The 26,534-nt window shown below is 50.0% G+C and overlaps 1 protein-coding gene and 1 pseudogene across 3 annotated transcripts; one reads left to right on the forward strand and one right to left on the reverse strand.

The window, feature by feature from the left end:
- Positions 1-492: 492 nt before the first annotated feature.
- TUBA4A (tubulin alpha 4a) lies at positions 493-4,218 on the reverse strand. Of its 3 annotated transcripts, none has more exons than XM_003818648.5 (4): positions 4,060-4,218; positions 2,222-2,444; positions 1,779-1,927; positions 493-1,537 (listed from the first exon to the last, which is right to left on the reverse strand). In XM_003818648.5, exons 1-4 carry the CDS (start codon positions 4,060-4,062, stop codon positions 566-568), a joined length of 1,347 nt encoding a protein of 448 aa, XP_003818696.1. In that variant the 5' UTR covers positions 4,063-4,218; the 3' UTR covers positions 493-565. The 3 variants fall into 3 exon arrangements, with proteins under 3 accessions (XP_003818696.1, XP_063451640.1, XP_063451641.1); XM_063595570.1 differs by lacking the exon at positions 4,060-4,218 and adding an exon at positions 3,413-3,509; XM_063595571.1 differs by lacking the exon at positions 2,222-2,444 and having other exon boundaries at positions 4,060-4,077.
- Positions 4,219-19,708: 15,490 nt separating this feature from the next.
- LOC100968137 (tubulin alpha-1B chain-like) lies at positions 19,709-22,343 on the forward strand (annotated as a pseudogene).
- The last annotated feature ends 4,191 nt before the right edge of the window (positions 22,344-26,534 follow it).

Here is a 26,534-nt window from a genome sequence, read left to right on the forward strand (position 1 = left end):
AGAGGTGCAGTGGCACAAACAACTCTAGGAGATCGCCTGTGTTCCCTCCCATCCCCCAAGCTTATGACGTGGCTCCATGCCCAGGAACTCTGGGCCAGCCCAGCCCCACTCCCAAACCCTCATAATGCACAGAGGAGCCTGGGCCAAGCCTTGCTTCCAGAGTTGGTAAATGTAGAGGCAGCAGGAAGAACAGGGTAGCAGTCTAACTTTCAAAGACAGAAACCACTGGATTAAACTCCTACTTGGAAAGGAGCTGAAGACTCATCCTTCAACAGTTTGTGCCTGGATTTTGGTCCTCATTTCCTCCCTATACTGAGTAACCCTAGGACTTCAATTTAAAGTCCCTGGGGTTATGCTTCCTGGGCCTGGCAAGAACCCCTTTGCAGGTCTCACCTTCAGCGATGGAAGGGATAAGGGTCATGAACAGCAAACAGAGCAGCAGCAGCATGAAGGGGAAGGCAGCAGAAGCTCAAGCACTCAGAGGGAACAAGAAACCGTGCAAGGAAACTGTTTATTTCGAAAGGATTTTGCAATAAACATAGTGAATAGGCTCCAGGCAGCTGCTTTATTCTTCTCCCTCATCCTCATCCTCATAGGAGTCGATGCCCACCTCCTCGTAATCCTTCTCCAGGGCAGCCATATCCTCACGGGCCTCGGAGAACTCACCCTCCTCCATGCCCTCACCCACATACCAGTGCACAAACGCCCTCTTGGCATACATCAGGTCGAACTTGTGGTCCAGGCGGGCCCAGGCCTCGGCGATGGCGGTCGTGTTGCTCAGCATGCACACAGCACGCTGCACCTTGGCCAGGTCACCCCCAGGCACCACAGTGGGAGGCTGGTAGTTGATACCAACCTTGAAGCCTGTGGGGCACCAGTCCACAAACTGAATGCTGCGCTTGGTCTTGATGGCGGCAATGGCAGCGTTGACATCCTTGGGCACCACATCTCCACGGTACAGCAGGCAGCAGGCCATGTACTTGCCGTGCCGGGGATCACACTTTACCATCTGGTTGGCAGGCTCAAAGCAGGCATTGGTGATCTCTGCCACCGACAGCTGCTCGTGGTATGCCTTTTCTGCAGAGATGACTGGTGCATAGGTGGCCAGGGGGAAGTGGATGCGAGGGTAGGGCACCAGGTTGGTCTGGAACTCTGTCAGGTCCACATTGAGGGCCCCGTCAAAGCGCAGAGAAGCTGTGATGGAGGAGACAATTTGGCTAATGAGGCGATTGAGGTTGGTGTAGGTTGGGCGCTCGATGTCTAGGTTGCGGCGGCAGATGTCATAGATTGCTTCGTTGTCCACCATGAAGGCACAGTCTGAGTGCTCCAGGGTGGTGTGGGTGGTCAGGATAGAGTTGTAGGGCTCGACCACGGCTGTAGACACCTGGGGGGCTGGGTAGATGGAGAATTCCAGCTTGGATTTCTTGCCATAGTCAACAGAGAGCCGCTCCATCAGGAGTGAGGTGAAGCCAGAGCCAGTGCCCCCACCAAAGCTGTGGAACACCAGGAAGCCCTGAAGTCCTGTGCACTGGTCAGACTGAAAGGCAAGAACGAGAAAGAACAGTTTAGGTAGGGGAGGGGCCTGAGGGACTCTATCACCTGGCTCCATAAAGCATAAGATACATCAGCAGTCAGGGCAAATACTGAGGATGCCATAGCAGCACCACACTCGAGACCATGTATAGTTAGAGATGACCCCCTGAAAGGATCTGAAAAAAAATACTCCTGACCATTAGCACAGTCTCAAAAGTTCCCTCCCTCCCAAGACACACTCTCACCAGCTTGCGGATCCGATCCAGCACTGGGTCAATGATCTCCTTGCCAATGGTATAGTGACCACGGGCATAGTTGTTGGCAGCATCCTCTTTCCCAGTGATGAGCTGCTCTGGGTGGAAGAGCTGTCGGTATGGGCCATTTCGGATCTCATCTGGAAGGGCAAAAACCACAAAGCTATGCTCAGCAGGGACCTTCCTCCCCCAGGGTGGTAGCTGTGGCCAGATGCATGGAAGGACTCATCCTCCTGCCAGCCTGAGATACCAGAGTGTGAGAGAAACCCAGACCAGCTGCCCAGGCCAGTCTCAGATCAGCTTGCCTTCTGCAGCTTCAAGTAAGGCTAGGAATTTTCAGGGCTAGAAATGCCTGGTCTAAATACCCTCTCTCTCCAGGGAGAAGCTTTGAGTCATGCTCCACCCCCTTCAATTTTGTCCCCACTTCCTCTCACCAATGACCGTAGGCTCCAGATCCACAAAAACTGCCCGGGGTACGTGTTTTCCAGCACCAGTTTCACAGAAGAAGGTGGTGAAGGAGTCGTCCCCTCCACCAATGGTCTTGTCACTGGGCATCTGCCCATCAGGCTGAATCCCATGTTCCAAGCAATAGAGCTCCCAGCAGGCATTGCCCATCTGGACACCTGCCTGCCCCACGTGGACTGAGATGCATTCACGCTGAGGGATAGAGAGAGGGGACACAGCATGAGCCCCACATCCACAAGTCCTCACCTTGCGAGTCTCTCTTCCACCCTATCATCTACCAGCTAGGATGACTCAGTTGGCAAGAGTGGAGGCTTGGGGCTGGGCAGAGGTGAGAAGAGAGTAGCAGCCTGCCCGGGCTCCCAGGTGCTGCTGGCACCCAGCAATGCAGGCCAACCTCTTAGCCCACTTCTCAGTGGGGAATCTGTCAAGTGAGCACTGTGGCTCCACATGACAAAAGAAGGTTTCCTAGAGGTATGGGTTTACAGCTAGAGGCCCCCCCCCACTTGATTAATTATTTGCTTTTGAGTATGAACAGCTAGAATTCATAGAACCCTTTCCCTCTTTCTTTCCTGTAAGCTGCAGAGGTGTCTCAGCCATCCAATCTGGCATCAACTGACCACACGCCATCAGGATGCCCTCCTCCCTCACCTTTAAATCCCATCTGGCTCTGGGGATCAATCCCATCTGGCTCCTCTCCCCACCTCCACCCCCGCACCCTGGGTGTCTTCACCACTTTCATCTCCCGTGTCAGCCCGCACGGAAATAGCGGCGGTAATGCTTGTAAGCTCAGACAGCAGGGGCCAGCAATAAGGTTTGAGGGTACTGGGGCGCTCACTGCCTTAGGCTCCGTCCCTGTCAGCCCGAAATTAACCCCTAAAGCACTAAAGTCCGGCAGGGCCCGCGCGCTCTTCCCACACCGAAATGGCGGGGTGACGGTTTCCAAATACCCAGAAAGGAAGTGGAACCTGCGGTGAGGCCCCAGAGGTAACCCGCCTTGTCCCGGGCAGGATGGGCGCCATCCTGCAGCCCAGCCCTACATCCGCTCTCCCTCTGGAGTCTTTACAGTTATTTCCCAGCCCAAAGCGGGGATTGGGTTTCGGCCCCCGCTCCTGGGCTATAAATACCACCCCCTACATGCACCTCTCTCCCCTCCCCCCAACCTGGCCTCGGCCCGCGCAGTGCTCAGCGCCAGCTGTCTCTGCCCATCCGCGCACCCGGGCTTCGGCTGGAGAGGGCCGGCTCGCTTCAGGAGGCCGAACCCCGTTCCCACCACCCCTCTCAGCTCAGAAGCGGGGTGCTGAGTCACGGGGAGGGGGTGGTTCTGTGGATAGTTGGAATGCATACACAGAGGAAAGGGGGATGCGGCACCAGGTAACCTGACCCCTTCCACCTTCTAGCGCCAAGCACGTGCTCGGTCAGTGCTGGGGACCAGGGACTGGGGATGTAAGAGGGCAGCCAAACGCGTCTTCTTTTGCCCGCGGAAAGGACGGGGCGCGGGCCCGCGTGACTCTCATACAGAGTCGGGACACAAATGCTCGTAAGGCAGGAGCAGAGTGCCAGGAAGGGTTCCTCTCTGTTACTGAAGAGTCGCACTCCACCCCAAGCCCCAACACCAGCCACCGAAGGTGAACTATACGGCTCGGCCAAAGTCACCAGGAGGGGGTTGGGGAGGGAGGATGCAAAACCCTCGCACCTCCTGGAGACCCGGAACGCCCGGTGGAGGTCCCCGAGCATGCCTGGAAGAAGTGTCCCCCAAAGGAGAGGGGCAATTAGGGGACAGGCGCGACCCCGGCCGGGCCGCACTCACCATGGTGAGTCCGGGCGGTGCGTCTCACGTTGAGTCGGGGTGACGGGTCTCAGTGAGAACTGCGCTAGCTGCAGTGCCGCACCGCCCTTATAGGCGGGGGGGGGCGGGGCCCGCGTTCCCCGCTCGCCCACTAGAGGCTGGGCGGCCCGCAGGCCACGCCTCCCGGGAGGGTAAGCGGCCCCCCCGAGGGGCGGAGCCTGGCCGGGTACTCTCCCCAAGCTGCGCGGGGGTCCCTCACCTGTCCCGCTGGGATTAGGAGTCGCGATTCGGGCTTTAACCATTCTTTCCTCGTTTTGAGCAGACACGCTGGGCTCCCGAGGGCCTCCGCGGAGATGCAGGGTGCTGTGGCAGGGCGAGTCTCACCTACACCTGCGTCCTGGAGGCACCGGTCATCCAGGTGTTCTGACTTAGGTCGGGAGCAGGCGAGGCGGTCCTTCCCAAGCGGCCACAGCTGGCCTTCACCCCTGCCCTTCCAGCCCTGCCTCCCAGGAGACTCGGGCCGGCTGTGAGGCTGTGGCGCGTCCCCGGGGAGCCCTTGCCAGCTGCCTGAGGCTTCCTGGTCCCCGGCCGGGGCGGCAGCCTTTCGCCGACGCCTGTGGGCGGCCAAGGACCCAGAACTGCACAGCCTGAGCCCCAGATTGCCAATGCCTTAGGCGCTCCCGCAGAGTCGAGCCCCGCAGCCTGTCTGCCGGGGCCGACCCCGGAATCTGCCGCGGCTCGCCGGCCGCCCGCGGGTCAGTGGCCCTGTCATCAGCGCAGTCACTATGATGCCCTCGCTGCGGGCACCTGCCCACTCTCCTGCTGCCAGAACTGCGGGAGCGCTGACCGGGGGACCTCAGGACCTGGATTCTCCTCCAGGCTACCCTGTGTGACCTTGAGCAAGTGACTTAACCTCACTGAGTCCTTGACATTTTCGTGGGTGAAAAGGAGACAGTGATGTCATAGTGGAAACGTTGTAAGCTATCAAAATGTCTGTTGCCTCTGGAGAGAAAAGAAGAAAATCGAGATTCTCATATCTTGGATGATTCTGACTCTTGGTCTCTTCTGTCTCTAACCCAAGAGCAGGATCTGCAACCCGCACCTTAATGGTCTCAGCACTCAGCCCCTGGTCTCCGCAGAAGCCCTTCTTTCTACATTTCATTCCGTTCTCTCCACCCCATCTTTTCAAGCTACTTCTGCTTTCTCTTTCTCTCTCTCTCTCTCTCTTTTGAGTCAGTGTCTTGCTGTGTCACCCAGGCTAGAGTGCAGTGGTGCAATCTCAGCTCATTGCAACCTCCATCTCCCGGCTCAAGGCCATCCTTCTACCTCATCCTTCCACCTCAGCCTCCTCAGTAGCTGAGAACACAGGTGTGCACCACCACCATGCCCAGCTTATTTTATTTATTTATCTATTTTTGAGATGGAGTTTCGCTCTTGTTGCCCAGGCTGGAGTGCAATGGCACGATTTCGGCTCACCTCAACACCTGCCTCGCGGGTTCTAGCGATTCTCCTGCCTCAGCCTCTGGAGTAGCTGGGATTACAGGCATGTGCCACCATGCCTGGATGATTTTTGTATTTTTAGTAGAGACGGGGTTTCACCATGTTGGTCAGGCTGGTCTCCAACTCCTGACCTTAGATGATCCGCCTGCTTCAGCCTCCCAAAGTGCTGGGATTACAGGTGTGAGCCACCACACCCGGCCTTATTTTTTGTATCTTTAGTAGAGACAAGGTCTCGCCATATTGTCCAGATTTGTCTTGAACTCCTGAGCTCAAGCGATCCACCCGCCTCAACCTCCCAAAGTGCTGGGATTACAGGCCTGAGCAACCACCCCAGCCTGCCTTGCATTTTCTAATTGTCTCCCTTCACTGGGGAAAGTCATCTGGCAGTGCCCCAGGTGCTGCTGGTTTGCAGATCTTAAGAAACCTGTCTTCCTGGCTCTACATCACTTGGAAAGGATTCACCCCTCCCTCCCCCATCACCTGACAACACAACATAATACCATGAAAGAACTAGTGATGGCAACTCTCTATCAACAAAATAGGCAAGGCATGGAAAGGAATATAGTGAAATATGACAAGGTCTTTCTTCCCAGTAGACTTGCCATCTGATTGGGAGAACAAGACTCATTCATAAAAAGAAAACTGACAGGGGCGTATAATGAGGCTTCTTTGGGGAATAAGGTCATGGTCCCTACAAAGAAAGGAGCCGTGGTGACTACAGGACACATGGCAGTAGGTTGCAGACCCTCCCTGAACCTCTTTTTCCTTGTGCTCTCCTATCCTAGCAGAATGAACATAGTAAGAGACTTGAGCTATCTTAGGAAAAACCCTAAACCTCTTTGACCTTCAGGTGCAGATTCTTCATTTGTAAAACCGGGATAACAACTTCAGATTGTGAATATCAGATGAATTTAGAGATGTACATATTCACATCAAGGCACTGTGTAAGTAGCTGTGACATTTATTTTAGTGGATATAGCACATCATGCTATAGTTATTTGTGTACATGTCCATCTTAATATTATAGATAGCAAACTATTGGAGGTAAGGACTGTGTCTTATTCATCTTTGTTTCTAGCTCCTAGCATAGTGCTTAGCATACCTGGTAAGCATTTGCTAAGTGTGTGTCAGAAGAATTGTTTCACTTCAGAGATGGTAGGCAGAAGAATGCTCCCCCATAAAGATGTCCACATCCTCATCTCCAGGACCTGTGACTGTTACCTTACATGGCAAAATACTTTGAAGATGTTATTAAGGTAAAGATCTTGAGATAGGGAGATGATCCTGGATTATCCCAGGTAGGCCCAGTGTAATTTCAAGGGTCCTTATAAGTGAAAGAAGGAGGCAGGAGGGTCAGAGACAAAGAAGAAGAGGTCAGACCTGGTGCAGTGGCTCATGCCAGTAATCCCAACACTTTAGGAGGCTGAGGTGGGAGGATCACTTGAGGTCAGCAGTTTGAGACCAGCTTGGGCAACATAGTGAGACCCTGTCTCTACCAAAAAATAAAAATTATAAAATAAAGAAGAGGTCAAAAGTAAGTAGAGGTCAGAATGATGTGATTGTTGGCTTTGAAGAGGGATAGGGGCCATGAGTAAAAGAATATGGGCAGCCTCTAGAAGATGGAAAAGTCGAGGAATAGATTCTCCCCTAGAATTTCCAGAAGGAAGGCAACCTGGCCAACACCTTCATTTCAGTTCTGTAAGACCCATTTTGGCTTTTTTTTTTTTTTTTTTTTTAAGATGGAGTCTCACTGTTGCCCAGGCTGGAGTACAGTGGCGCGATCTCGGCTCACTGCAAGCTCCACCTCCCGGGTTCAAGCAATTCTCCTGCCTCAGCCTCCTGAGTAGCTGGGACTACAGGCATGTCCCACCACGCCTGGCTAATTTTGTATTTTTAGTAGAGATGGGGTTTCACAGTGTTAGCCAGGATGGTCTCGATCTCCTGACCTCGTGATCCACCCACCTCAGCCTCCCAAAATGCTGGGACTACAGGTGTGAGCCACTGCGCCCAGCCTTTTTTTTTTTTTTTTTTGAGGCAGGATCTTGGCCGGGCATGGTGGCTCAAGCCTGTAATTCCAGCACTTTGGGAGGCCGAGGCGGGTGGATCACGAGGTCAGAAGTTCAAGACCAGCCTGACCAACATAGTGAAACCCCGTCTCTACCAAAAATACAAAAAATTAGCCGGGTATGGTGGTGTGCACCTGTAATCCCAGCTACTCAGGAGGCTGAGGCAGGAGAATCGTGTGAACCTGGGAGGCAGATGTTGCAGTGAGCCGAGATTGCACCATTGCACTCCAGCCTGGGCAATAGTGAGAGACACTGTCTCAAAAAAAGAAAAAAAAAAAAGAGACAGGATCTTGCTCTCTTGCCCAGGCTGGATTGCAGTGCTGAGGCAGGAGAATCGCTTGAACCAGGGAGGCAGAAGTTGTGGTGAGCCAAGATTGTGCCATTGCACTCCAGCCTGGGCAACAAGAGTGAAACTGTCTCAAAATATATATATATATATACACACACTATATATATATATTTTATAGATATGGGGTCTTGCTGTGTTGCCCAAGCTGGTCTAGAGCTCCTAGCCATAAGCTCTTCTCCTGCCTTGGCCTCCCAAACTGCTGAGATTACAGGCATGAGTCACCTGGCCCATTTTGGGTGTTTTTTTTTGTTTTTTTTTTTGAGACAGTCTCTCTGTGTCACCCAGGCTGGAGTGCAGTAGTGTGATCTCAGCTCACAGTGCAATGCAACCTCCACCTACCAGGTTCAAGCGATTCTGCTGCCTCAAAGTCCCGAGTAGCTGGGATTACAGGTGCGCAGCATGCCTGGCTAATTTTTGTAGTTTTAGTAGAGACAGGATTTCACCATGTTGGACAGGCTGGTCTCGAACTCCTGACCTCAGGTAATCCCCCTGCCTTGGCCTCTCAAAGTGCTAGGATTACAGGCATGTGCCACCATACCTGGCCTCATTTTGTTTGTTTTGTTTTGTTTTGTGTTTGTTTTTGTTTTTGTTTGACACAAGGTCTGGCTCTATCACCCAGGCTGGAGTGCAGTGACGCAATCTCGGCTCGCTGCAACCTCCACCTCCCGGCCTCTAGCCATCCTTCCACCACAGTCTCCTGAGTAGTTGGGACTACAGGTGTGCACCACCACGCCTGGCTAGTTTTTTTTTTTTTTGTATTATTAGTAGAGATGGGGTTTCACCATGTTGCCCAGGCTGGTCTTGAACTCGTGAGCTCAAGTGATCTGCCTGCCTCAGCCTCCCTGAGTGCTGGGATTACAGGCATGATTCACCATGCCCAGCCCACCTGGCTCATTTTGGACTTCTGAACTCCAGCCCTGGCAGATAACAAATGTGTGTTGTTTTAAGCTATGATTTTTATTACAATTTGTTACAGTAACAGTAGGAAAATAATACGACAACAATAGAGGTATGTGGAAGCTACCATCTTAAGATGGGCAACAAGCTCCCTCCAGTTCGCCACAGTCCTCATCACTCTCTGTGTCTCCCTGACACAGAACATAAGTGTCTGTTGTCATTTAACTTCATACGATCAGCCCACGTTACACATTTATGATACCCTGGCCACTGTAGCTAAGAGTTTATAATCCTTGAGCACGCTTTCTAGCTGACAAAATGGAGAAGACATGGGTGCAGGAAGAAATGCCCAAGATGGCCGGGAGCAGTGGCTCCCTCCTGTAAATCCTAGCACTTTGGGAGGCCGAGGCAGGCGGATTGTGAGGTCAGGAGTTTGAGACCAGCCTGACCAACTTGGTGAAACCTCGTCTCTACTAAAAATAATAAATAAATAAATAAATAAATAAATAAATAAATAAATAAATAAATTAGCCGGGCATGGTGGCAGGCACCTGTAATCCCAGCTACTCAGGAGCTGAGGCAGGAGAATCGCTTGAACCTTGGCGGCAGAGGTTGTAGTGAGCTGAGAATGCGCCACTGCACTCCAGCCTGGGCAATAACAGCAAGACTCTGTCTAAAAAAAAAAAAAAAGAAAAGAAATGCCCAAGGCATGTTAGTGAAATACAGATTCTGCTTCTGATTGTGTGTGTGTGTGTTTGTGTGTGTGTGTGTGTCCTCAGGATGTATACAGATCCTCAGAATTAGGGCCATAAACTCTGGGTGAGTATGCAGGTAATGGTCCATTTTACCAGATCAAAAATTTTTAGACATTCACAGACATGTACAGAATCTAGAAAATGCTACCAGATGTTGAATTACTTTTCTAATTCACTCTCCCGTTGAATTACTTTTCAGTCCATCTACCTATATGTGTACTCTCCCTCTGGGTCTCTCTCCCTCTTCTCCTTTCCCATTATCATCTCCATCTTTTCTGACCCCTTCCCAGGGTCTCACCTTTATCTTGGAGCAGGGCAGCAAGGTACTCAAAGTTTAAAATGTTTGCACTGACTCCATCTGGGAGAGATAGAGCCACAGCCTTAGTGATGTGCATCCCTCAGTTTTTCCAGACTAGAGCATCTCCCAGCCATCCTCTTTCTCACAGCACTGCCTTTACAAAAGGGGTAGCCCTATTCATCACATATCCATGAATTCACCCCTCAATACTCTCCCTGCAGACTTGACTCACATACTCCGCTGAGATGCTTTTGCCAAGGTCTCTAGTGGCCTGCCTCTTGCCAAATCCAAAGGCCACACATCTTCATCTTCATCTTTCTTAGCCGCTCACAGCAGCATTTCTCATGGTCGATTCTTCTTTCCTTCTTGAAATTCTTTTTTGTTGGTTTTGATGACAGCACCGGCTTCTAGCTTTTGTCCTGGCCCCTCCTTCTTGGTGGCCTCTGATAGCTTAATTTTAAATGATGTTCCCCATAGCCCAGTCTCAGGTTCTCTTATTTCCTTCATTTATTTTTCTCCCTGAAGGAGCAATTGTTGAAGCTTGGTGATGAATATATGAGGTTTTATTATATTATCTCTGTTTTTAGGTATATTTTTAATAATATTCATCATAAAAAGTTATTGTAACATTTTTGGAATTATTTAAAGAGAATTATTAAAAAATAATTTTGGAATTATTTTAAAACTAGAGTATATACATTCCCATACAATAGTGAAGGAATAGGATAAAAAGAAATGAATGTCATATATATGCTGACGACTCAAATTTATATCTCCATTTCCGACCTCTCCTCTGAACTTCAGATTCATATGACTAATTGCCTTCTTGACATCTCCACTTGAAAGCCCATTAGACATCTCAAACATAACACAGTCACCATGGAACTGTTTTCTACCCTCACCCCACTCCCTGCCAAACCTGCTTCTGTTCTAGGCTTCCCAGTCTGAGTGATCATCTTCCTTCCAAGTGCTTGAGTTAAAATCTTAGGATTGGCCGGGCACGGTGGCTCACGCCTGTAATCCCAGCACTTTGGGAGGCCAAGGTGGCAGATCACCTGAGGTCAGGAGTTTGAGACCAGCCTGACCAACATGGTGAAACGCCGTCTCTACTAAAAATACAAAAATTAGCCGGGCTTGGTGGCAGGCACCTGTAATCCCAGCAGCTCGGGAGGCTGAGGCAGAAGAATCATTTGAAGGAGGCGGAGGTTGCAGTGAGCCAAGATCGCACCATCGCACTCCAGCCTGGGGGACAAGAGCGAGACTTCATCTAAAAAAAAAATAAATAAATAAATAAAATCTTTATTTTAGGATCACTTTCCTCTCTCTCTCTCTCTCTCCTCTCCCTCTTTTAAGTTAGAATTTTTTGGCTGCAAATAATGGAAAACCTAACTTATCAATGGCTTGAACAATGAGGGCATTTATTATCCCACAAGGAATCTGAGTATAGGGTCTTTCCAGGGTTGATTCAGTCATGTCACCAATAACTCCAGTGTTTCTAGCTTTCCGCGCTGTCATCCTCAAAGAGCGGGTGACATCTTCCCTCAGGAACACAAGATACAGCAGCTCTAAGTATCATGTCCTTATATGACTCTGTCTTAAGGCAGGAAATGGGGGGCTTCCTCCCACATCTGTTTTTATCAGGAGAAAAACCTTTCCTTGAAGCGCCCTAGCAGACTTCCCCCTTCTAGCTCACTAGCTTTTGCCTAAACCAGTCACTGGAGGGAGGGAGTTAAATGGCCATGGATGGTTTGGACTAACCTGTACACACCCCTAGGTCTGGGGGAAAGCTGTCTTCCTCAAGCAAGTGCAAGGGTGAATACTCAAATAAAATCAGGACCTTGCTAGTGAAGAATTGGGCAGGGGCAGGCAAGGCTGTTGAGAAGCTCTGCCACCACCTACACTAGTATGTCCTTCACTTTACTGCCAACCCAGCTACTTCTCACCACCCCCTACTACCATCCCGTTATTCCTAGATGCCTTCAGCAGCCTCTGAACCAGCTTCCTGCCTCTAGGCTTGAAACCCTAATGCAGTCTCCACACAGCAGCTGCAGTCATCTCTCTGAAACACAAGCTAGGCAATGACGCTTGTTTCAAACCCTCCTGTTACACTTATATAAAAGCCATTCTCCTTCCAAGGCCCCTCCACCTCTATGATCTCATCTTGTAGAGCTCTCTCCTTTCCTCACTCTGGGTTTTTGGACACACTGGGCTAGTTCCTACCTATGATTGTTTGCACTTGCTATTCTGTCTGTCTGGAGAACTGGTTTCCAGATCTTGCCTCGCTGACTCCTCACCATTCAGCCCTCAGTTCAAGTGTCACCTTCTGGCCGGGTGCAGTGGCTCACGCCTGTAATCCCAGCACTTTGGGAGGCCGAGGCGGGCGGATCATGAGGTCAGGAGATCGAGACCATCCTGGTTAACATGGTGAAACCCCATCTCTACTAAAAATACAAAAAATTAGCCTGGCGTGGTGGTGGGCGCCTGTAGTCCCAGCTACTCGGGAGGCTGAAGCAGGAGAATGGCGTGAACCCAGGAGGCAGAGCTTGCAGTGAGCTGAGATTGTGCCACTGCACTCCATCCAGCCTGGGCGACAGAGCGAGACTCGAGACTCTGTCTCAAAAACAAAACAAAACAAAACAAAACAAATATCACCTTCTTATAGAGTGGCTTCTGTTCAGTCTAAAATAGCAGCCCCTGCATATCTTTCTGTTCCATTATCCAGCCTTGTTTTCTTCACATGCTTATTGCTATCTGGAATGTTCTTGTTTGTTTATTGTCTGTCTTCCCCATGAAAATGAAAGCTCCATTTTATTTCTTTTTGAGACAGGGTCTTACTGTGTCACCCAGGCTGGAGTGCAAGTGGCATGATCACGGCTCACTGCAACCTTGACCTCCTGCGCTCAAGTGAGCCTCCCTCCTCAGCCTCCCAAGTAGCTGGGGCCACAGGCATGTGCCACCACACCCAGCTAATTGAAAAAAAATTTTTTTTTTTTGTGGAGGCAGAGTCGCACTATGTTGCCCAGGCTAGAATGTAAGCTTCTTAAGAGCATAAACTTGCCAGGCACAGTGGCTCACACATGTAATCCCAGAATTTTGGGAGGCCAAGGTGGGCAGATCACCTGAGGTCAGGAGTTCGAGACCAGCCTGACCAACATGATGAAACCCCGTCTCTACTAAAAATACAAAAATTAGCCAGGCGTGGTGGCATGCGCCTGTAATCCCAGCTACTTGGGAGGCTGAGACAGGAGAATTGCTTGAACCCGGGAGGCGGAGGTTGCAGTGAGCCGAGATAGCGCCACTGCACCCCAGCCTGGGCAACAAGAGCAAAACTCCATTCCCCACCCCCCAAAAAAGCATAAACTTTTGTGTTTATCACTGTATCCCTGGCACCTGAAATGGTGCTTGGCATACAGCAAGCACTCAATATTTGTTGAAGAAATTAAGAGTATTCATGGCCTCTTATGTTTTAATCTAGATGCATTAAAATGCTTTAAAAATCTCAGTCTTGGCCGGGCACAGTGCCTCACACCTATAATCCCAACACTTTGGGAGGCCAAGGCAGATGGATCATCTGAGGTCAGGAGTTTGAAACCAGCCTGGCGAACATGGTGAAACACTGTCTCTACTAAAAACACAAAAATTAGCGGGGTGTGTCGGTGCATGCCTGTAGTCCTAGGTACTCGGGAGGCTGAGGCAGGAGAATTGCTTGAACCCAGGAGGAGGAGGTTACAGTGAGCCAAGATCACAAAACTCAGTCTTTTCATTCTGCTTTACATAAGACAGCTGACTGCCATTAGGATAGTTTTCTTTTTGGAGTTGGTGATACCTAGGTTGACTCTGAGAGTCCAACTCCCAAGGCCAGTTGGGAGAAGTTTCAGTGCTACACAAGAGAGTTTTGAGCCCAGTGGGCCCTCTGGGCCCCATACCACTCCATCTGGACAATAATTCCTGAGGTCCATGGTTTCAAGGGCCAACCCAGTAGAAGGCTGAGCTTTCTTATCTTTGATATGTTAAGTGGCTGGGTCTCTTCTTTGGGCCTCTTTGTTCCAGGTGGGAGACAGAAGAGTTCTAACCTTCAGTCTGTAGCCAAAGCCAGAGTTAACCAACTTGAGATCATTCCCTAGCTTACTGGGATGACAGGGTCTCTGAAAAAGTCCCCTGTTTCAACTGCACTATGTAACACAGTGGCTGAAATTTCACATTAGCAACTACTTCCTGGATAGGGTTGCTAAATAAAATACTTTTATTTGCTAAATCTGGCAGACCTAGTCCTGGTTTTGGCTGCTATCTGGAAGAGGGACTGAACTGTACAACAGTCCCCCCTTACTTACAAGGATATGTTGTAGGGCCCCCAGCGGATGCCTGAAATGGCGGATAGTACTGAACCTTATGTACTGTTTTTTCCTATACATGGATACCTATGACCAAGTTTAATTCATAAATTAGGCACAGTAAGAGGTTAAGAACAATAATAGGCCAGGTGCAGTGGCTCATGCCTGTAATCCCAGAACTTTGGGAAGTCAAGGCAGGCAGATCACTCGAGGTCAGGAGTTCGAGACCAGCTTGGCCAACATGGTGAAACCCCATCTCTAATAAAAATACAAAAATTAGCCAGGCGTGGTGGCATGTGCCTGTAATCCAAGCTACTCAGGAGGCTGAGGTGGGAGAATTGCTTGAACCCAAGAGGCAGAGGTTGCAGTGAGCTGAGATCATGCCACTGCACTCCAGCCTGGGTGACAGAGTGAGGCCCTGTCTCAAAAAAAAAAAAAAAAAAAGAACAATAATGATATAGAGAAATAAAGCGATGATAGTAATATGCCAGCATCACTGCTCTTGAGCGGTGGGGCTGTTATGAGGTAGAATAAGGGTTACATGAGCAGAAGCATCGCCACAGTCGATCTGATAAGGGATCCGGCTACTCAGTAGCTAATGGGTAGGTAGTGTCAACAGTGTGGATACGCTGCACACAGGGATGTTCTAGACATGATGGAGTAGGACGGCACTAGATTTCATCACACTACTCAGAATGGCGTGCAATTTAAAACTTATACATTGTGTTTTTCTGGAACTTTCTCTTTAATATTTTCAGACTGTGGTTGGCTGCAGGCAACTGAAACTGCAGAAAGTGGCTAATGGGGGGCTACTGTGGTGTGATTTCCAGGCAACATGAGGGCCCATTTGAGGCTAGTGGCCATGCGTTCGAAACATCAGTCAGCATGGTTCTGGATTTTTCTATGGTCACTGTTTAGCTGGGTGAGTGCAGACACAGAGCTGGGGACAAAACAAATTTAACCAGGGTTCTGGTTTAGTCAAACAAGGATGTTGAAGCTAGCGGGAGGCAAGACAGTTGAGGGGTACAAAAGGGAGTGACCCTGGCTGGCCATGGAACTGAAGACTGGGAGGAAGGAGATAAAGACCGAGGAGGGGCTGCTGTGCACACTCTGCCATGTGGAAAGAGGGGAAGCAGAGCCCGAGTCCTAGATAAATCTTAATTCCAGCACTAATTAATCCCCATGTGACCTCAGGCAGGACACTAGGGATTTCAATTTCCTTTCCTTCATCCTGGGAAAGGGAGGCCCTGCCTTGCCTACCTTACAGAGTTGTTGAGGGATTCAAAGGAGGTACGGAGAGAAGGTGCCTTAAGAAGCATAAAGCAGACTAGGCGCAGTGGCTCATGCCTGTAATCCCAGCACTTTGGGAGGCTGAGGCAGGTGGATCATCTGAGGCCAGGAGTTTGAGACCAGCCTGGCCAACATGGTGAAACCGTGTCTCTACTAAAAATATAAAAATTAGCCAGGCCTGGTGGCAGGTGTCTGTAATCCCAGCTACTCAGGAGGCTGAGGCAGGAGAATCGCTCGAACCCCAGAGGTGGAGGTTGCAGTGAGCTGAGATTGCACCACTGCACTCCAGCCTGGGCAACAGAGCAAGACTCCTTCTCAAAAGAAAAAAAAAAGATGCATAAAGCAGGATACAAATGCTAGAGACTAGCCTTTTTATTTCAGAATTTTGCCTAAGACTATCGGGAGACTCCTTTTCTGGGGACATAAGGCCAGGCTAGAGCAGCAGTGACTTGCCATGGCCTAGGAAGAGACATTTAGGAAGTGCCTTGAGGCCCTGCTCATCCTCTTGCTTTGCCCTTGGAGAGCAACAGCTCTTTTGGACTAAGCACTTAAGAAAGGTTACCTTGTTAGTACCTCGTAATACTACCTCTCCCCATTCTCCAGAGAGAGAGAAAAAAATAAGTTTTAATTGCTAGTAGCTATTAGAGGTGGGATTAAAACCAAGCTCTAGGTCGCTTGTTGTATGATATTCTGAGTTTCCAGGCAGGATGTCCTGAGGCTTGATCTCTTGGCAGAGGACTCATTATTTCTGGATCATTGCAGAGATCTTCTTAGTCCCACCCACAGTCGACTTACAGCCCTCAGCAACCCTAGGGCAGGGGAGTGCAGGGGTTTGATGGGTGGGGGTGGTGCTGGAGCTCAGGGTCTTGATTTCTAAATCATCTTCCACCTATGAAGTGCAGGCTCTGCCACCAGGAAATGGGATTGCGTGACTGACAACAGATACCATGTACCCAGAGGCCTGGATACCTGTGTGGAGTTACTAGCCCTGGCCCCTCCTCTGCCCACCTCAGCTGGCTCCCCTGTTTGGGTGCAGGCCCAGTGCTTGCCTCGTACTCTGTGACCAAGTCAACAGGCCCTGCCCTCCCAGGCCGTTTCTAACAACATCCACCTGCTGAGAGCCACCCAGCGAGTATAAGGAGGAGGCTGGCTGGCCGCTGCAGGCCTCTCACAGATCTATCCCTGCTCACTATCCTGCAGCAGACAGAGAGACAAGACCCCAGCCAGCCCCTGTCCAGGCAGCATGGTGAGTAGAAGGGGCCTTGCGGGGACTGAGCATGCAAGTGAGGGTCCCAGTGGGCCCAAGATATCTGGCGTGAAGGTACCTTGGGAGTCCACATGGTGATGGGGCTACAGTATGTGGTGAGGTGGGGAGAGGGAAAGAGACTTCCAGATGTGGCTGTGGCCCCCAAATGTGCAGGTGTGGGGGGCATCACAGGGTGTAGGGAAGGAAAGTTTAATGGTAACCAGGTTGTGGGGCTGAGCCTAGGCTGAGAAGCAGGGCTGCTGAGGGGGTCTGAATTTAGGTGTGGGGAGTGTGGGGGAAGCAGGACTTGAGCAGAAAGTGTAGGTGATTTCCTCTGCTGGCTGAGGATCTCCAGACCCTGGGCCTTGCCACAGGTTCACTGTCGGGCTCTGATCCCACCTTCCCACCATGGGGACACATCCTCCATGGAAGCTTCTCCCCTCTGGTTCCTCCCTCCACCCTGCCCATCTGCTGTGCCTTTGTCTGACCTCTCATGTCAGTTACAGATCAGTGGGGAGAAGAAGGAGGAGGGAAAAGGGGGTGCTCCCATCTGTCAAGAGCTGGCTGTGCCTGGGGCTTATTTGATATCTTTTACCCACCTCCCTACCAGGCAGGATAGAAGAACAGTTAAGAGCATGGTTGGTGCCAGGCCGTCCCTGCTCTAAATATTCTTGGTTTTGCTCATGGCCTTGAGCAAGCTACTTGACTTCTCTGAGGGTCAGTTTCCTCATCTATAAATTGGGGGTAATAAAACTACCTACCTAAGGTGAATGTGGTAAAGATTAAATGAGATAATGTGTATAAAGTGCCACCTTCACCTGGCACCTTATTAGTGCTTAATAAGCAGAACTAAGCAATGTAACAACACAGGCCGCCGGCTATGAGATTCTTCTCTTTCTACAGTCATGAAAAAGGTGCTAGGGAAGCTGAGGTGAAATGACTTGTATTGGATCACAGAGAGATGGGGGTTTGAGGCCAGGTCTGTGTGACTCCAGAGTTCTTTTTTTTGTTTTTTTTTTTTTTGAGACGGAGTCTCATTCTGGAGTGCAGTGGTGCAATCTCGGCTCACTGCAACCTCTGCCTCCCGGGTTCAAGCGATTCTCCTGCCTCAGCCACCCAAGTAGCTGGGACTACAGGTGCTTGCCACCACACCCGGCTAATTTTTGTATTTTGAGTAGAGACAAGGTTTCACTATGTTGGCCAGGATGGTCTCAATCGCCTGACCTTGTGATCTGCCCACCTCGGCCTCCTAAAGTGTTGGGATTACAGGCGTGAGCCACTGCACCCGGCCAGGGGCTGAGTTCTTTGCCCCAAAACTGCTGCCTCCAGTGTGAGACATCATTCCCAGAGGGGCCAGAGACACCTTGCATGGGCTAGTAGTTCTGGGGGCCAGGACGATGTCTGGGTCTGTGGACAGAACTGGCTGGTCAGGCTCAGAGGTGCAGCACCAGGCAGGTGATTGGTGAGCCAAGGCAGCCCCAGGATTGGACCTGGGATTTCTCCTGTCCTTGAGGTCTCAGCTCAACTCATTATCTTTTTTTTTTTTTTGAGACGGAGTCTCACTCTGTTGCCCCGGCTGGAGTGCAGTGATGCAATCTCGGCTCACTGCAACCTCCACCTTCTGGGTTCAAGCAATTCTCCTGCCTCAGCCTCCCGAGTAGCTGGGATTATAAGTATACACCATTTTTGTATTTTTAGTGGAGATGGGGTTTCACCATGTTGGTCAGGATGGTCTCGAGCTCCTGACCTCAAGTGATCCACCTGCCTTGGCCTCCCAAAGTGCTGGGATTACAGGCTTGAGCCACTGCGCCCAGCCTCAATTCATTACCTTCTCTTACTATGACATCAGGGATTGAGGGTGGGAAATTGGAAGGGGAACCCAACATGCATGGCACGCCCTAGTGTGTGTTAGGCAGTGGGCCAGGCACTTTGCATGCATTCTTTCACTTAATTCTCATAGTTTTTCTAGGAGGGGCTCTTATTATTGTCCACATTTCAAAAGGAGAACATTGACAAAGAGGTTAAGATTTTTGCTCAAGACAAGTAGAGAAGTAATTGGGCTGGAATACAGATTATTTATGGATTAATCTCAGTCATCTAAAAATCATGAAAAGTCAGGCCTTTGTGTTATATAAAAATAGTCAATGAAGTGTTACATTTTTGGAGAAGTCATCCTCATTAAACAATTAAGAAATATTTCAGGAATGCAAAAAGGTATAAATAATAACATGATAGGCTGGGCGGCGGTGGCTCATGCCTGTAATCCCAGTACTTTGGGAAGCCAAGGCAGGTAGACTGCTTGACCCCAGGAGTTTAAGACCCACTTGGGAAAGATGGCAAGACCTGTCTCTACAAAAAAATTTAAAACTTAGCCAGGCATGGTGGTGCATGCCTGTAGTCCCAGCTACTCGGGAGGCTGAGACAGGAGGATCCCTTGAGCCCAGGAGTCCAAGACTGCTATAGTTAACGATGATCACATCACTGTACTCTAGCCTGGGTGACAAAGTGAGATTCTGTCTCAAGAAAAAAAGAAAAGAATAATGTGATGAACAGCAGCTATCAAGCTTGAGAAATAGAATCTGTCTCCAATTGCATCTATCTGCTTCCCCTGCCAGAGAGCACCATTATTCCAAATTTGGAGTTAATGTCTCCTGTGCTTTATCTTTGTACTATTTTCCCTTGCTTCCCTCACCAATGGCTCCTAATTTCTTTCTGGACACTGGTGGGTAGATTATCTTGCACTTCTAGATTCATTCGATTCCTTCAATGTTGCTCATTGAGACAGGCACTGAGCAAGAGTCTATAATCTCAGAACTGCCCGCATCTTCTGCTTCCCCCAATGATTTTGGCCCAGCCCCTACAGCCGATGCCTGTTGCTCCTCAGTGCCACCAGTAAATGCTTAGATGCAGGAGGCGAGGCAAGCAGAGTAGAGTCCAGGAACCTTGGCCCTCAGCCAAAGAGCCACTCAAGGAAGGCAGGCAGGAACCATGTCCAGGCATGATATGTTTCCCTCTGTGAAGGCCGTTCTCTGCCCTTTGCCCACTCAGTGTGAGTGCATCTCAGTCCACGTGGGGCAGGCCGGTGTGCAGTTGGCAATGCCTGCTGGGAGCTCTACTGCCTGGAACATAGGATTCAGTCTGATGGGCAGATGCCCAGTGACAAGACCATCAGGGGAGGGGATGACTCCTTCAACACCTTTTCTAGTGAAACTGGGGCTGGGAAACATGTGCCCCAGGCGGTGTTTGTGGATCTGGAGCCCGCTGTGATGATCAGTCCCAGCCACAACCTTGTCCCTGGGTACCACAGCAAGTCCTACTCCATAACTGCAGAGCATGGTGTCTGTGGTATAGCGTCCCAGGTGCTGCAGCCAATTAGAACTCCACATGTACAGAATCACTGTTACTCAGCTCCTGAGTCTGTAGGCCACTCCACATCCCTTTCCTTATTGAAAAACACATCCAAGCAGCACAAACACATCCAAGCAGGTAATAGCAGCAGCCTGAATGCAGAACCTGGGACCCAGTGACCCCACTCCCTTCAGGTCCCCTGGGGCTCCAGCAGCTGGATTGCAAAGGGAGGTGGGGCCCAAAACTCTGCCCACTGCAGATGAAGTTTGAACAGGCACATACCGCCAGATCTCCCATCCAGAGCAGCTCATCACAGGCAAGGAAGATGCTGCCAATAACTATGCCTGGGGCCACTACACCATTGGGAAGGAGTTCATCGACCTGCTACTGGACCGGATTCGGAAGCCGGTGAGGAAAGGACTGAGGGCTGGGGCAGGGGGAATGAATCTGGATTCCTGTTGTGAGGTAGTCTGGACACCAGATTGGGGAAGGACAGCTTCAGCCTCTGGGAGAAACACACAGGATCAGGACCAATGAGGAGAGGCCCTGCACTCTGATCGGGGGGCCAACTGTAGGTTCCAGCTGGAGCTGGTGTCCCCTGTATCTCCGAAGTGGCTGGCCTGATGCTAGGCAGGGTGTCCATTAAGGCAAACATGTTGATGGGCTGCCTGGCCAAGTTGTGGGGTTCCATAAGCGTTCCCAGAATACCACCTTGTGTTACAAGGATGTGGGCAGAAGTCCCTGTGAAAGTCAGGGATTCAAAGAATGTCAGCCCAAAGCCTCTGTGATTGGCTTTGGCTTCTACAAAGGATGGGGATGAGGTTCCTGGATTGTTGTTCTTAGTAGAGAAACCCTCTAGAAACATCCAAAGTTAAATCAGCGGGGCATGGGTGTGATGGTGGGTGGAGTTGGCAAGTTATGACGACAAGATGAGGGAGCCCTGGAGTCCTGTGCACTGGTCAGCCTAGACAGCCAACTCCACCCACCATCATACCCCTCTTTTCCAGCATACAACAGAGCTCTGTGTTAAGGGCCTCAGGAGATTTCAGAGGAAGAGGGACAGGGAGGAGAAAGAGTGGGCCCTGGACCCACTCTATGAGGATCTCTTTTGTGCTCTTGGAAAAGTCTTCCATGGAGTTCATGAAACTTTTGGGAATTTAAAACAGCACAAGTTGGTTCTTTTCTGTCCATCAGCTGTGCTCCATGCCCCACATTTCCCCTCCCCTTCCCTGTCTAGGCTGACCAGTGTACAGGACTTCAGGGCTTCCTGGTGTTCCACAGCCTTGGTGGGGGCACTGGCTCTGACGTCACCTCATTCCTGATGGAGCAGCTTTCTGTTAACTATGGCAAGAAATCCAAGCTGGAATTCTCCATCTACCCAGCCCCCCAGGTGTCTACAGCCATGGTCAAGCCCTACAACTCTATCCTGACCACCCACACCACCCTGGAGCACTCAGACTGTGCCTTCATGGCGGACAACAAAGCAATCTATGACATCTGCCGCCGCAACCTAGACATCGAGCGCCCAACCTACACCAACCTCAATCGCCTCATTAGCCAAATTGTCTCCTCCATCACAGCTTCTCTGCGCTTTGACGGGGCCCTCAATGTGGACCTGACAGAGTTCCAGACCAACCTGGTGCCCTACCTCACATCCACTTCCCCCTGGCCACCTATGCACCAGTCATCTCTGCAGAAAAGGTATACCACGAGCAGCTGTCGGTGGCAGAGATTACCAATGCCTGCTTTGAGCCTGCCAACCAGATGGTGAAGTGTGATCCCCGGCACGGCAAGTACATGGCCTGCTGCCTGCTATACCATGGAGATGTGGTGCCCAAGGATGTCAACGCTGCCATTGCTGCCATCAAGACCAAGTGCAGCATTCAGTTTGTGGACTGGTGCCCCACAGGCTTTAAGGTTGATATCAATCACCAGCCTCCCACTGTGGTGCCTGGGAGTGACCTGGTAAAGTGCAACGTGCCATGTGCATGCTGAGCAACATGACAGCCATCACTATGGCCTGGGCCCGCCTGGACCACAAGTTTGACCTGATGTATGCCAAGAGGGCGTTTGGGCACTGATATGTGGGTGAGGGCATGGAGGAGGGTGAGTTCTCCAAGGCCCATGAGGATATGACTGCCCTGGAGAAGGATTACAAGGAGGTGGGCATGGATAGTGTGGAGTGGGGGGAAGAAAAGATGGGGGGATGAATACTAGGGGAATACTGTGTGTCTGTCCTACATAAAGTGCTGTGGCCTTATTGTCTCACGAATGTCTTTTTCTCTGGGGGAAAACCATGGGGGGAGGGCTTCTTCTCCATGAGAGAAAGGAACGCTGGTGTCTTAGCCTCTATTCCCCAGAAAGCAGATCTGATTTTAGATTTCATTACAGAGTGCAATTACAGCAAATAGAATGGGGGCCAAGGGAAGTAAGGCACAGAAGGAGGAAAAATTCACCCTAGAGAAAATGCAGCTGAATAAATGGCATCTCAGAACCATCCTTGGGTGAGTGGGCAGGTGAGGGCTGGGGGTGGGGTTTATGCACTGGCTCTATTCTTCCACTAGTTAAACTTTCGCCCCATCAAGCATTAATTCCCCTGCACTGGTGGATTGCACACACTTGGGCTGTAGAGTCATCAGGAAACCCTGGGCGAGGAGGAGGTGCTATTAAGTTGCACATATGTGAAGTCAGTGGAACCCCACATGGAGCTGCAACAAGAGCCCGGTGAGGCCAGGAGGATCCGAAGTGATCCTTAAAGTAATCTAGTGCCCACTAGCCCATCCTGTGATCTGGAGGCTTGTCTTCTCCAGGCAGGAGGTTGGGGTAATAGAGAGCCCTGACACTGGAGTTGGTTGAGGCAGAAGAATGGTGCAGTGGCTGCCACACAGGGAGAATGGCTTGTAAGGGTAGGAGGCTTACCTCCCAGTAATCTCTGTCAACACTCACCACTTTTTTTTTTTTTTGATGGAGTTTTACTCTTGTTGTCCAGGCTGGAGTGCAATGGCACGATCTCGGCTCACTGCAACCCCCGCCTCCTGGGTTCAAGCTATTCTCCTGCCTCAGCCTCCCAAGTAGCTGAGATTACAGGCATGCACCACCAGGCCTGGCTAATTTTATGTTTTTAGTCGAGACAGGGTTTCACCATGTTGGTCAGGCTGGTCTCCAACTCCTGACCTCGGGTGATCCACCAGCCTCAGCCTCCCAAAGTGCTAGGATTACAGGGGTGAGTCACCATGCCCGGCCCTGACACTCACCACTTTTTGATAAAGACAGTTGACCTTTTAACAGTCCTGTGGCATCATGCACACACAGCTTCCCACCCCCACTTCCAAACAGATGGCAAATTTTAAATCCTGAGACTGAGTGAGGCAGGAGAATCGCTTGAGACCAAGAGGCAGAATTTGCAGTGAGCTGAAATAGTGCCACTGTACTCCAGCCTAGGTGACAGAGCCAGACTCCATGTCAAAAAAATAAATATAAATAAAAAAAATACAATACAATAATATTTTTGTAAGGACAGGATCTCACTATGTTGCCCTGGCTGGTCTCGAACTCCTGGGCTCAAGTAATTCTCCCACCTTGGCCTCCCAAAGTGTTGAGATTACAAGCATGAGCCACCATGCCTTGCTAAAAGGGCTGACTTTTAAATCTCCATATATTTGACTTATGCGTCTTTCTATCAACTGGTTTCAAACTTGGGAAAGGAAAAGGTGTTACTCTGGGAGCCCTTCACACCCCAAGAAATAGCCATCATTTAGTGAGCATCTACTATGTGCTAGGTCCTGTATCCATAAGATCTTGTTTAATTCTGAGGTTAATACAGTTATTACACCCACTGGAACAGAAGCTCTCAGACAGGCCTTGGACTGTTTTTCATTGTTCTACTCTCAACACCCCAGTGTTGCCTGGCATATTAGATGATTAACATTTGTTGGATGAACTTGTTCAATGAACACCTATTTTATAGATGTGGAGACTGAGACTCAAAGACTCGCCCAAGGTGGTAAATGGAGGAGTTGGGATTCAAACCCAGGTTAGCCTGCACCAAATCATATGTTGCTCCCCCACCTTTTTCTTAGGTGCCCTCACTTCCTGCTCACAGTGGTTCCAGGCAGCCCTCCAGACACCACCTCTTCTCAGCCTGCCAGGTCCCGAGTGCCCAGACAGTGACTCAGGTGCCTCAGGGGCAGGGAGTGGGTGACGCTTCACAATGCCCTGCCCAGGCTCTGGGAAGGAGGGCATCAATGTAGAGGGGAGAGTCCCAGCTTCTGGGTCTGAATGGGGGTAGAGGCTTCTTTGGGGCCAGATTTTGGGGCTATCAGTGCCCTTTGGAAAACATCCCCCAACATCTCCTAGGAGGTGGTGAGGGCCTGGGAGAGGCCAGGATTGGGGGTGGGGAGGGAGGTGAGCTCTTCACCTGCCAAGATGGCTAGGGATCGAGAGAGGCAGCTCGTCTCCCTTCCTGTCTGCTGAACCAGCCAGCCCACCCTGGGCAGCTATATAGCCATCTCCCTGAGGTCTTCCTGCTAGTAATACTCTGCTGGCAGGCCCTGGCAGGCCTGGGTTGGACTGGGTATGGGTGTGGAGAGGTGGCAACCCAGACCTCCTGAGGCAGCTAGGAGCACCACCCAGCCTGGCTCCTGGGGACTCCCTCAGTGCAGGAGAAATGCTTTCATCCCTGATGATTCTAAGCCAAAGTACAATTGCCTCCTTCAGGCAGACAAAAGAGACAGGTTCCCAAGCTCAGATTCTACCCAACAAATTTATTCCCTGGGCTCTGATGTGTCAGGAACACGCCTGGCTTCAAAGCTGTGTTGTCACCATTCTCTCCTTCTGGAACGCCACCTCCCCCTGCTTGTCTCAATGTTGCCATTCCTTCCAGCTTAGGTCACAGCCATCCAGAACCTACCCAGCCCCAGGGAGCTCTCCCTTTTCTGGATTCTTTTAGCACCTACCTCGGTCTCTATTTTTCATTTGGCACTTGGTGTGGGCTGCCTTGTATGACAGCACTTGGCTTCTTGTCAATGTCTTATTTCCCCAACTCAATTTTTAACAATTAGTATGAATTTGAACAGTTATTAGGTGCATATGCTTCAGAATTCAAAAAGTATCAGAGAGATTTAGGAACAAGAAAAATAAGTCTCTTTCATTTTGTTCCCCTCTTGGCAGCCACCACTGTTAATGTTTTTGTTAGTGTTTCCTTCCAGAGATGTCTACATATATATAGGTTGAATATCCCTTATCGGAAATGCTTGGGAACAGAAATGTTTAGGATTTCAGATTTTTTCAGATTTTGAAATATTCGCATATACATAATGAAATATCTTGGGGCTGAAACCCAAGTCTAAATATGAAATTTACTTATGTTTCATATACACCTGATATACATTGCATGAAGGGAATGTTGTATAATGTTTTAAATAATTTTTTTGTTTTGTTTTGTTTTGTTTTTTGAGATGGAGTTTCACTATTGTTGCCCAGGCTGGAGTGCAATAGCGTGATCTTGGCTTACTGCACCTCCACCTTCCAAGTTCAAGTGATTCTCCTGCCTCAGCCTCCCAGGTAGCTGGGATTACACGTGCCTGCCACCATGCCGGCTAATTTTTGTATTTTTAGTAGAGACAGGGTTTCACCATGTTGGCCAGGCTGGTCTCAAACTCCTGACCTCAGGTGATCCTCCTGACTTCAGGTGATCCTCCCGCCTCGGCCTCCCAAAGTGCTGGGATTATAGGCCTGAGCCATTGAGCCCAGCCTATGTTTTAAATAATTTTGTGCATGAAGCAGTTTGTGTATATGAGGTCAGGTATGGAATTTTCCACTTGTGGCATCATGTCAGGTACTCAAAAAGTTTTGAATTTTTGAACATTTCACATTTTGGGTTTTTGGAGTAGGGATGCTCCATCTGTACTACCATGCTTGTATGCACATTTAGTATACACTTTGTTCTACACCTTGTTTTTTCACTTAATAATAAATCTGGAAGATGGTCCATATGAATACTGTTAGCTATGCCTCATTCTATTTGGTCACAATATAATATTCCATCGTATAGCATACCAACACTTGTTTTACCAGTCTGCTATTAACGGGTATTTAGATTGTTTCCAATCTTTTGCTATTAAAAAGAATGCTGCAACCCTTGTATGTATTTTTTTTGCACATATGTATGACCATACATTGTTAGAATTGAGATTTCTGGGTCAAAGATTATGCATTTTAAATCTTGCTCTCTTTAAAAGTCACACCAGGCCGGGCACGGCGGCTCACGCCTGCAATCCCAGCTACTTGGGAGGCTGAGGCAGGAGAATTGCTTGAACCCGGGAAGCGGAGGTTGCCGTGAGCCAAGATCGCACCATTGCACTCCAGCCTGGGCAATAAGAGTGAAACTCTGCCTCAAAAAAAAAAAAAAAAAAAAA

The sequence above is a fragment of the Pan paniscus genome, chromosome 13 (genome assembly GCF_029289425.2).
Source record: "Pan paniscus chromosome 13, NHGRI_mPanPan1-v2.0_pri, whole genome shotgun sequence".
Classification (NCBI taxonomy): domain Eukaryota; kingdom Metazoa; phylum Chordata; class Mammalia; order Primates; family Hominidae; genus Pan; species Pan paniscus.